The following is a 12,102-nucleotide window of genomic DNA, read 5'->3' on the forward strand; positions in this document are numbered from 1 at the left end:
ATCAGCCATAATTAATTTCATGGGTGCTTGTGGAACACTGTTGTGTGCAAATGCCACACTTGTCTACAAATGGTCAGTACACTTCATAGCAATTACCTGTGAACGCTCTGAGGTGTTTTGATGTCATAAGCACAATATCAAATACAAGGATTTGTTATTGTTGTGAGCATGACCATTTCTTATAGCAAAACAGAAAATCAACACCTACTGCTATCACCCTGCCTATTACAGTAAACCTCTTAGTTCTGTCTGCCCAGGCTCTGGGGCAGACCTACCTTTGTTGCTTTAACCAGCTTCTCACATCTTCCACAACGATACAAATTATCATTGTCGAAATGTTCTTCTTCAACATACAAGTTACACAAAGCTTCCTCCAGTCCACTGACACCCTTCACCGTTACTGTCAAGTCCAGGAAATCCTCCTGTCGATTAAAACAATCACATATATATCATTAACAGAATCAACCAGAGGGGGGTAAGAGAGAGGACAAACATATGCAGCAGTGTAAGAAAAAGTGAAGAAAACAGCAAAATATTTAGCAGTTATAAAAATAACACAAATCCTAATTAGTCAAACGTTCAAGCCCCTTTGCATGTAATGCCCACCAGTATTGTAATGTATATTTCAGCACGTTCCCAGGAGAAACCCACATTTATATATACAGTTGAAAACACTGGCATTAGCGCTAGGCAAAATCCCAGAGAATTCTCGTGAGTATCTCAAATGTCAGTAATATGGCTGTACATTAAGCCCAGCAACATTTTCTTGGAGAATCCAGCAAGTTATTCTACAGTTATTTATGAAACGGAATTCATCCTGCCAGTAGGATCACATCACCATCCACACCTCACTCCTGTGGTACAATGCAGGCAGCTGTTTCCATAATATTCTCACCTGGGCATCACCGTCACACAGGTACTAATAGATTCAGAAATGTACAAATAGATATCACAATATTTAAGTAAGAAACCCATTTAATGCAATATAATCGATTGGCTGCTTCAAATATATTAAAGCTATCCTGTTCCATTGGAGTTTCTGAAACTATATTAGTGGAATTTTCTGTGATAAATGGAAAACTTATATTGACTTTGAACTCTTTACCACCAGCTTTTTTGGCTTGAGGCAAATTATTCAAAATGCAAGACTGAATATTTCCCACACCTAACAATCTGTGAAATCTAAATGCAACATCAGCCTCTCAATCACAAGGCAATCTGCCCATAGTGTAGCTCTACCAAATTTTACCAAAACCTCAATTCCATCACATATGGCCAGGTGTTTAAACATAAAATACTTTTTCTACAGTTCTACAATAAAACAGAATCAACTGTGTAACTGATGCAGTTATGCATCAGGGATCTCCAAGAGTGTACTAATAGATTCACTTATGAAATGCATAGTCACTACACTACACTTTGTGTTTGTGAAGCGCTTTGAGATGACTTCACGACTTGAAAGGTGCTATATCAAACTTAAGGCTTTTTTAAAAAAAGAAAGAGCAACACATGTGTATGGGTGAGGGCATCTGAGGAAAAGACTGATACCACTGCACCAGCACCAGGCAAATCCGAGAGTCATTTCCATGAATTCCCAGTGAGTGTTTGAAACACCTGTGCTCTGCCTCTGTACCGAGTCCAGCAACAATTCCTTGCAGAGCTCTGCCTCACAGCTGCATTTGGGCATGTTGCTTGCTGGTCGGCACTGATGTGAAAAGAAGGTAAGTGCAAATGTTGGCCTCTACCTGTCTTTCGCTGACATTGCCACACTCTTTACAGACGATCTTGTTGACGACAATGCCGTGGTACAGTCTGTTGATGAGATCATGACCAGAAGTTCCAACTAAAGAGCATTCCAGTGCGCTGAAGAGGATTCGGTTTAATTCCTGCACGTCGTGCTGGCTGGTCTGCTGTGGGAGAATAGAAAATAATCTTTACCCATTAAATTACTATCTTCTACAAGTACAGTCACTGCACTTAACTGTAATTACTGTTAAATGTTATTCGGCATTATAGACACTATATCAAATGCCGAGGATTATTATCACATATTTTATCAGCCCTTTACAAGCATTTACACACAGGGTAATTAACGATTCAAACAGGTTACTAGGAAGCCTGGACTCATTTAAGATTGATGCCGTAATGGGACATGGTGGGGTGGATATTCTGGAGTGATTAGATGGACAGGGACCCAAAGGGCCTTCTTTGTCCAAACCTTTCTTGCGATAACAGGGTCTTCAGGCAAAAAAAGACACCAGAATGCAAAGACACCGATTTTAGGCAGGAATCCTAGGCTCTGTATCCTTTAACATTACAAAGCAACAATGCCACCTCCTTGGACCAAAAAGATATAGGGAATATGAAAAAAGAGAAAAAAATTCAGTTAAAGGTCAGTAAATTGCTTCAGGCTTCCTGTAAACACATCTAGTTACGTTACGGACCAGGTATCTAAGGAATTACAGGTGCCCTTACTTAATCAATGAAAATGCAATGGTAAATAATAAACCCCAATGCTATCTTTACAGGAATTTTGCTTACAGTCAGATTATGTTAACAAAAGGGAAGAGTAATAGAAATAATCAAATGACAGAAAAAAAACATTTCAGTAGCACTTTAGGGCTTTGCCATTCCAATTTCGTCTTGAGAAGGTAATTTAAAAATTTAGAAAGTTTCTCTTTTTACATAGAAGAACAGCATCTCACATCTTACCTCATTACCTGTCCAGCCAAAACTATCAGTCAGGTCCGTCGTAGATGCTGCCAACTGGTCTGCCAGCAGCAACTGAGCAAAAAGTCTCTGTAGCTCCAAAGGGATGACTCGAACCTGATAACAAATTAAGTCAGTTTCCAAACTTCACTGCTGCTGTGGCCAAGTGTTGAGTGGCTGTAACATGGCAGGTATATTTAAACCACTGGTACCGAAAGTCTATCTGAAAAGTTATACTTCAGACAATAGTGTGCAACATGCTTCTTTGCATGATATAGCTCTTAATTCAACAAGTGAAATTACTCTCACCAATATATCGCCCTTGTGCTATACAACTCAGAATTTTGTCCAGACCCAAGTTTGAAAAGACAGAAGCTATAATTATACTCCCTACATATCTGGATCTTTGAATACTGTTTAAGTGCCTGGACTGAGTGTTCATTTTAAAAGCAAATAGTGGACTTAAAATCACCACTTAAAATCATTTTGGAAGCTCCCTGTCCTATCCCTGTCCCTCGAATCTCTAAACTGGAACTGGTTCCACTTGTGCGTAGATACATTACACTGGGATATTTTCTTACATGCTGTTGACAGGACAGGAACACACACAAATTCAAGGGGCACTGTCACTTTAAGATTGTCTGTTACACCAGTAAGTGAATGCATTAGTTTATCATTGGTTCCTGGAGCACTTCGTCAAGTTTCAGTTGAGCTAAGAACCTTAGCATCACATCACCACTAATCGCATACTTGTTTGGGTAAGAGCAGACGCTGTATTGAACGCTGATTTCAGATTTGGTGGCGATTTATTAACATATAGATGCCAGATTGATACTCCTCTTGGTTGGAAATCTGAAGCAGAAATAAAACCAAAAGGGGCATGGATTTGTGTGTAGATACTCCACATAGCTCACTCGTATCTGGCAATAAGAAGCTCAGAGACTGATACAGAGACTGAGCACATTCAGCTCTGATTCAGAGGCATCAATTCTACATTTCCGAGTTTTTAACTATAGACTTTGCTACTGAAAAACTAAAGATTGGTAATTCACTACTTCCAGCTGTGGACTGTGATTGTGCCCTGTACAGGATTATTGGGGACAGATTATATCAAATGCCTATATAAGACTGTATGTTGAAATACAGTGCCAGACAGCTTGCTGGAATGCACTTTACTGGCTGATAAATCCCACTCCCGCTAACCCAAGTCCATCGCACCAATGTCAATTTCAAGCCGTTTATTTACCGGAAACCTAAGAAATAATATTTGCATTTACTACTACTAATAACCTTTGCATTAGATATAGTGCCATATCATGTCCTGTAGCTCAATGGTTAGAGCACTCGCTTTGCAAGCGAGAGACCTGAGTTCAATCCCAGGCAGGTCAGGGCCAAACCTTGGGCAAGTTTCCTTACTCCACACAGAGCCTAATAATAATCCCTCCAAAACCAAAAACAATAATAAATTGGTCATTTTCAATCTACGACTGTTTGTGGGACATTGCTGTGCGCAATTGGCTGCTGCGTTCGCCCACAAGTATACAGTCAATTCACTTTACAGTGTGTTCTGAAGCGCTTTGGGACGTCCTCCCGACGTGAAAAGCGCTATATCAAATGCAAGGATTATTATTATTATATCATTGAGACGTATCAAAGCGTTTCACAACAACAAATAACATTTGTATAGCATCTTTCACATCAGGAGGAAGTCCCAAAGCGCTGGACAGTCAGGGATCCGCACCCGAGCTGGTGGTTGGGATCAGGCGGTGGGGAGGGTAGAAGGGTGACTGAAGGCACGGTCGAAGAGGAGGGTCTTGAGATGGGTCTTGAAGAAGGGAAGGGAGGGGGCGAGGCAGAGGGACTGTGGGATGGAGTTCCAGATGGTGGAGGCAGAGGCTGAAGGTCTGCCCACCAATGGGATGTGAAGCAGGCTGAAGCCCATTGAGCAAAGTGAGCGGAAAGGTTGGTAGGAGGTTACGGAGGTAGGGAGGACCAAGGCCGTGAATACATATTATTGTTACATAACATTCACAGAATATAATGTAAATAATAATAATCTTTGCTTTTGATATTATGAAGTGGATTGACTGTATTTTGTCAGCAAAATGTGTCAAATTAATGCAGCGCTTTATGTCAAAATGTTTCAAAACACCTCACAGAATGAGTTTTTGTGTACTGGTTGCTATTACATAGATACCACTACAGGTAATCTGAGACAGCAACATCCCACAAACCATGGAACTATTTTTTGTGACTCTGAGAGAGGGAGGAATATTGGCCATGACACCACGCACAACCCCGTTCTTCAAGATGCTACTAACTGAGCCAAACTTACACATTTATTTGAATTTCAGGTGTTGAAACACAACATGAGGTAACAGTGAATAAATACAAATATCATTACCTTGGACTCTGGCTTGTCTTTGTCTGATAAACACCCCAGCTCCTCAGGTCCAAGAGCAAACAATGATTCTAATTAAAAGAAAGATAAGCAGGATATTAGTCAACACAATAAATTGAGACTCAGTTTGTCCCTTGTCCATTCATATTTTAAACTTTTGTTTTCTCCCCACTTCAATGAGTCATTTCGTGCTCAACATCAAACCACAAACAGGAAGACAAGGAAATACTGTAGCTCCCCCTAGTCCTCTGTTCCATAAGTTTGATCCCATCCCCCCACTAACCTTTCACATGAAACCCACCACCTATTCCATTAAACCCCATTCCCACAATTCTCCTGTCCACCCAGCTGCTGCTTTTCAGCTCTGTTAATTGAAGTTAACTTCTTCCACTTCCCAGGCATGGTATCCCCCACCTCAACATTACACCCCACCCCCTCAAAGAAAACTCACTGCATCCCTCCAAACTCTCGCTATCACCTATTCTCTAATGTCCTTTCTCTCCAACATGCTGGAAAGCATTGTTGCGTCCCAGCTTTGTCTTTCCACTCCTACCACCCACCCTCATCACTCCCTTACAAGTGTCTTCAATCTAGATTCCTCCTCACCCACAGCACCAAGACAACTCTAGTCAAAGTCACTCATGATATTGTCTGTCAAGACGGCAGGCTCCCTTTGTTCTCACCAATCCGCTCCAACCTTTTCCAATGTCTCCTGGAACAACACCCAACTCTACCTTTCAGCCTCTATCCTAGACTCCAGGTCCATTGATGTTTTCACAGACTGCATATCCGACATCAAGTCCAGATGAATCTCATCTTTCTCAATTCAACATTGAAAGCTTTCTTTTTCAGTCTCAACTCAGGAGCCGACTGCTTTGACCTCCTCGTTGGTAACTCAAGCTCGTGGAGCATGTGCAAAACCTCAACATTTTGTTCGATCCTCAACTCTCCTTCAAACCTTTCACGCTGGCTCTAATTTCCACTATCACTGCAACATTGTTTGCCTCTTCCACTAACTCGTTTCCGACTCGGTCAAAACATTCAGTGCCTTTTCTAACATCCTGCTCGCTGATCTTCATAGCTCTCCACAAACTCCAGATCATTCTACAAACAACATTCTCTCTCAGCCAATGCTCAAAGACCATCATCTATATCCTCATCTGGCTCCACTGGTTTCCCATTCCCCCAAAGCATCAACTATACAATCTTACCTTCATAAGCCTCTATGTCTTGCCCCACCTCTGCGATCTCCCGCAATAGCTACTACCTCAGCCACTCCCTGGCTCTGCCCACACTGGCCTGCTTCATACCTCCACCTGATGTCCCACAATCGATGGGTAAGCTTTCAACTACTTTGCCCAGTTACTCTCTTCTGAAATCCCCCTCGTCCACCTGCCTCTCTGCTTTCACAACCCATCTAAAACTTCTCTTTTTGCATGCACCCTGGACCATCTCCCATCCCATCTCAAGCCTCCCAGCTCGGATTTGCCCTCCATCTCTGTAAAATGAGACATTCTCCCTGCAGGAAAGACAATATATATGTGCAAATTACTGTTATGCAGTTCTGTCTGCAAGGCGAGAACAAAGCCCAGAGCGATCTGCAATCCCAATTTTTCTCCCAGTCTAATGTACCTGACATGAACAAGTTGGAAAAAGCAGGGAAATATCACCATTTGTAAATGTAAAAAACAAACAAGTTTATACCGTTTAGTGATCTTTTGTGTTCATCAACACAAGAATGTCAGTGCTGGGAATGCAACTTGTCTTTTTCCCCCTGTGTGGGCAACTAGCATCGAAGAAGTGCACCGTAACCTAGAGTTAATATCTCCTTATTCATTGAAACAATGCTTCCTAACCCAGACTTCTGAATAACACCTTCCTACTTCACTATTCTGATTTTTTTAGATGTTTCCCACCCACACATCATTATGGCCTCTTTGAATGAGAACATCAATTCAGTGTCAATTCTGAATTATAGGCAGTGGTTATTGTGACCAGCTGGAGAATTTCATGAACGGCTATTACAGCTAGCTGTAAGGAACCTTGATAATACCTGTATGGGCTGGACTCAGACCTCACATTATGCTAAAGCACTGCATCATCCAGGTCTTCTTAAAGTGTTAATCAAAGTAATATTTCACTGGTGAGATCTTACCAGGCTCTACTAGGTCCCAATCACCAAACGGATCAACTTCAAGATCTTCTCACAGTGTTTTCAAATCACTTCATTCCCTCGCACCTCCCTACCTATCCAACTTGCTTACCCCCCACTCCACCATCCGCTGGGCTAGCTCCGGTCTCCGAATTGTCCCTTGTGCCCTCCACTCCACCATCGGTGGGCATGCCTTCAGCCACTACACTGAAACTCTGGAAATCTATCCCTCGATCCCTGCACCTTTCCTTTTTGGTTGTGCTTGTGGTCACCTCCCCTCACCCTCTCCTCTGGCTCGTTGTCATCAGACTCAGCCACTGTGAAGCGCTCCGGGACTCTGCACCACGTGAAGGGCGCTATATAAATTCAAGTTCTTGTTGAGACAGATGACTTCCTACTCTATATCTTGGCTTTATCTTCAACAAACTTACCTCTGAATTCAGGGGTGTACAGTAATGTCTGAAGCAGTGAGTTGAGGTAGCAAGTTCCTCCCTGGTTTTTGATTCCACTGAGGTTACAGGCTGCTCGGGGTGCAGGCAGTTCATGATCCTTTTTCCTTGATTTCCGGCCATTTATCCCTTTGCTCTCAGACACAAAATCAAAGTCCTCTCCTTCTTCAAACAGGTTCCCAAACATCCTGGAGAATTCGCAGTACACAGCCTCTCATGCGGTTACTTTAGTCCAACAAACCAACTTTGTTGTTTTGCAATATACTATGATCTCATTCTCAGAAACATTAACCATTCTGATTTTAAAGAGATCTGAAGCTTCGGTAATGCTCTTCCTCTGAAAGGAAAGAAACCAAGCATGTAAACATTCAAAATCATCATTGATGCATAAAGTTACAACACGGGCGCTGGGGGGGGGGGGGGGCTCGGCCGCTGGGGGGGGGGGCTCGGCCGCCGCTGGGGGGGGGGCTCGGCCGCGGGGGGGGGCTCAGAGAGTCGGGAAGGAGAGTGATCGAAAGCACAGTCGAAGAGCAGGGTCTTGAGATGGGTCTTGAAGGAGGCAAGAGAGGCGTGAGGCAAGGGACTGCAGTGTGGAGTTCCAGAGGGTGGCTGCAGAGTGACTGAAGACCCGCCGACCAATGGTGGGGCGGGCGAGGCTGGGACATGAAGCAGGCCAGAGCCCGCCAAACGGAGCGAGCGGGCAGGTTGGTAGGGTGTTTGGAGGTCACAGAGGTAGGGGGGAGCAAGGCCATGAAGGGCTTTGAAGATGAGGATCAGGATCTTGAACTGTATCCTCTGTGTGATTGGAAGCTAGTTAAGTCGGGTGAGGATAAGGGTGATAAAGTAACGGAGCCTGGTGCGGGAGGGGTCACAAGCTGCAGAGTTCTGGATGATCTGCAGTTTATGGAGGGAGGAATTGGGGAGACCGACAAGGAAGGAGTTTGGATAGTCAAGCCTGGATGTTATGAATGTGTGTATAAGGGCTTCAGCGGCCTGCGGTGTGAGACAGCGGCGGAGCCGGGAGATGTTGCGGAAGTGGGAAAGGCAGAGCAGGTCATGGCACGGATGAAAGAGCAGTTGAGGGTCAACCAAGACGCCAAGGTTCAGAATTGGCTTAGTAAAATGCAGTGTGTATCCATGGCGATACTGTCAGCGCCTATGGTATGGAGGTGCTGACGGGAGCCAATCAGGAGGGCCTCGGTCTTGTTGATGTTCAACTGAAAAAAGTTAGCTCGAGGCTGGGTTTTTAACCCTTGACTGTACAACATCCTGAGAAATGAAACTATTCTGTTACAATGGCACAAATCTGACAATTTATTACATTAATAATAACAATCCTTGCAATTGATATAGCACCTTATCACGTCATAGAGGTGTCTCAAACAGCTGCACAGAATATATTGTAAAGTGGATTGACTGTATTTTGTGGGCAAAACGGGGCAGCCAATTTCACACAGAGGTATCCCAAAAACAGTCATAGATTGAGTGACCTTTTTTTGGAGGGATCATTACCCCTGGAAAGCCATCTGCCAATTGAGTAACAACTGGGTTCAGACTTACTGCTAAACAGAGGTGAGTAAAGAAACTCGCCAGGGAATCAAACCCGGATCCTCTCAGTTGCGAGTGCGCTAACCACTATGTTGCAGGACTCCACTAATTATTCTTGGAGACTACAATGTCATCTTCCCACCAAAGCTTCCCTCAACATTTTAAATATTTTTAAATTAGCACAATATTATAGCTAAATATTATAAGATTTTAATTTAATTGGTTTTAGCTTGCAAATTTCATCTCTGCCACGAACAGTTTCGCCTTCCAAAGTAAGATTGGTGACACAATGCATTATTAGTCATGACTTAACTGCTATAAAGAGTTGATAGTTAGCATTTATCCAGCCTGCTTCACGTCTCCTGTCTTGCCCGCCCCATCATTGGTGGCTGGGCCTTCAGTCTCTTTGCCCCCACCCTCTGGAATTCCAACGACTGAATATTTCACCCACAAAATATACAGTCAATTCACTTTATAGTATATTCTGTGAAGCGCTTTGAGACATCTTGAAAATGTGATAAAGCTCTTTATCAAATGCAAGGGTTATTATCATCCCACACTCCTTCTGTCTCCTTAGCCTCCTTCAAGACCTTTGTCTTCGACTGTGACTTCAATCACCCTTATAGCCCTCCCCGCCCTCCACATCTTCCAAGCCCAACCACCAGCTCTGGTGCTGATCCCTGAATGTCCAGCGCCTGAGGACATCCTCCTGACTTGAAAGGTGCTATACAAATGTAATGTGTTGTTATCCACTCTTAAGAGTTGATTATTCAAAAGCTATGCGTCTTCTTTAACAAGGTAAAGCTTTTGCCCCGCCTGGGAATCGAACCCGGGTGCTCTCACTTATATAATTTATATTTACAGATGGAACTTGCAGGGAGAGAGGTGTACAACACAATCAATTTCTTCACATTTTCAGTAAGCATGTTATAATCTTCAATGATAGAGATAATGTCTCTTGTACCAAGATACCTGTTTTGACAAATAGTAGAATCATAGAATATTACAGGAAAAACTCCAGACCCATCAGTGTGGAGACCAAAAACTATAGCTTTTATATGCACTGTTACTCAGTCTCAAGTGACAACAGTGAGTGTTGAGAGGAGTGCTACATAGTCAGAGGAGTTGACCTTTGAACAGGACTGAGCTTGTTAAAGATCTCATTGTACTAATTAAAAAGAGAAGTGAGTTGTTCTCTTGGCATCCTGGCCAACAATCCCCCCAAAATTGGCCATTCCCTTCAAGACTGTTTGTGGGACATTGTTACGAACAAATTGAATGCTGCATTTACCAAAAATAGTCACCATATTTTACAGTAAAATACTACAAAACATTCCTACAATACTGGGGTATTAATCAAATGCAAGGATTATTATTACTAAGATTTGACAAACATTGGAATCATATAACACCGTAATATATAAACACTGGGACACTGCTGTTCTTAATTGGCTGCCGCGTTTCACCCACAAAATACAGTCAATCCACTTTGCAATATATTCTGTGAAGCGCTTTGAGACATCTCAACTGCGTGATAAGACTCTATGTCAAACGCAAGGATTATTGTTGTTGCCACATCACGGTGAGCAGACTTCGATCTTTTTTCGGCTGCACTCTCGCCCGCTGCCCCCACCCGAACCCATGTTCCCAATCAGTTGTGTGAAGTGCTGTTGAGAAAGCTTCCTGGGGTGAAAGGTGTTGTGTGTACATGTAAATTTTTGTGGCTGACGCGCACATAAGATGTATATTTAAGTGAAGCTGCAAAGGGGGCACGAGGCACCGAAACAGTGGAGGGAGGGACTGTCACAACAAATCACGCCTCATAGTCCACGTGATCTTCAAGGCGCCGTCTCTCTGCTTCTTACACAGTGCGGATAAAGAAAACTCTTACCATTCCTACCAATCATAAAGGGAGGTCAGGGCAGCATTTCACTGAGGAGCTCCAGTCAAAGAGCCTCCTGTCTGTCTCTGCTCTACAGTGAGCCACATCCACAGACAGAGAAGCTTCCAGAAAAAGCCACCGACCGGACAGACTGCGCTCTCGCCCCCGGGATAAAGTCCTTTGCTGATAAGTTTTTTTTTTAGAGAGAGGAAGGGAGGCGAGGCTTGAAGTTGGACTCACTCACTCTCGCTCGCTCTCTCTCTCTCTCTAAACCAGGAGAACCTCCCCGCACAAACAGCTCGGTATCACCTCACAGCCACCATTCCTGTCGGCGCGCTTTAACTCCTGCGCAATGGTACCTACCGCCGCGCTGCACCTCGGGAGTTGTTGTCCGCCCCTCTCTCCCCTCTCATTCGGCAAACCGAGTGGCACGGGGTCACGGGAACTACCATTCCCGGCAGGCACCGCGCGAGGCACCTACGCTCCGTGCAGTATGTGGGTTTAAACCGGCCCGAGTGAGCCTGCGCACTGCCCCCTGTGATATGGGATGTATTTGACCCTCTCTCTGTGATCGCATTGAACCGAGGGCTGGGTCAGCAGAACTACATTTCCCGACAGGCATGTTGGCTGAGTGTCTGGATTGACACTCAGATTTCTCCCAGATTGGAAAACTATTGTGCACCAAAATAGCAAAAAGGCAGCAAGGTCCTTGGTGTGTATGGTTAAGAGACATCTCTTTTTTTTTCCCCCAATGAAAAGAGGCGCGAGACAAACCTTTTGCTTTTTTCTGTTACGTGCTTGTTTCATATTTGAGACGGTGGGATGCATGGAATGTTCAGCCGGGTTTCGATACTCTTAAGCCTTGTGATGGGTTTCACCAAAAAAAATCAAAGTGCTTCGCAGGATATACTCTGAAATTGTGCGACTCTGTGGCAGTGTGTATTTTGTGAGCAAATGCAGC

General features: G+C 43.8%; 1 protein-coding gene across 1 annotated transcript in view; it reads right to left on the reverse strand.

Annotated features, from left to right (window-relative positions):
• The window catches only part of usp40 (ubiquitin specific peptidase 40), a 43,225-nt gene extending 31,741 nt beyond the window's left edge, over nt 1-11,484 (reverse strand). The window contains 6 exon segments of the mRNA XM_007890686.2: nt 276-422; nt 1,746-1,910; nt 2,713-2,826; nt 5,114-5,181; nt 7,694-8,048; nt 11,151-11,484. Of these exon segments, the coding sequence (XP_007888877.2) occupies nt 276-422; nt 1,746-1,910; nt 2,713-2,826; nt 5,114-5,181; nt 7,694-7,898 (699 nt within the window). The 5' untranslated portion in view covers nt 7,899-8,048; nt 11,151-11,484.
• Nucleotides 11,485-12,102: the final 618 nt, after the last annotated feature.

The sequence above is a fragment of the Callorhinchus milii genome, unplaced genomic scaffold, assembly GCF_018977255.1.
Source record: "Callorhinchus milii isolate IMCB2004 unplaced genomic scaffold, IMCB_Cmil_1.0 Scaffold6, whole genome shotgun sequence".
NCBI classification, from domain to species: domain Eukaryota; kingdom Metazoa; phylum Chordata; class Chondrichthyes; order Chimaeriformes; family Callorhinchidae; genus Callorhinchus; species Callorhinchus milii.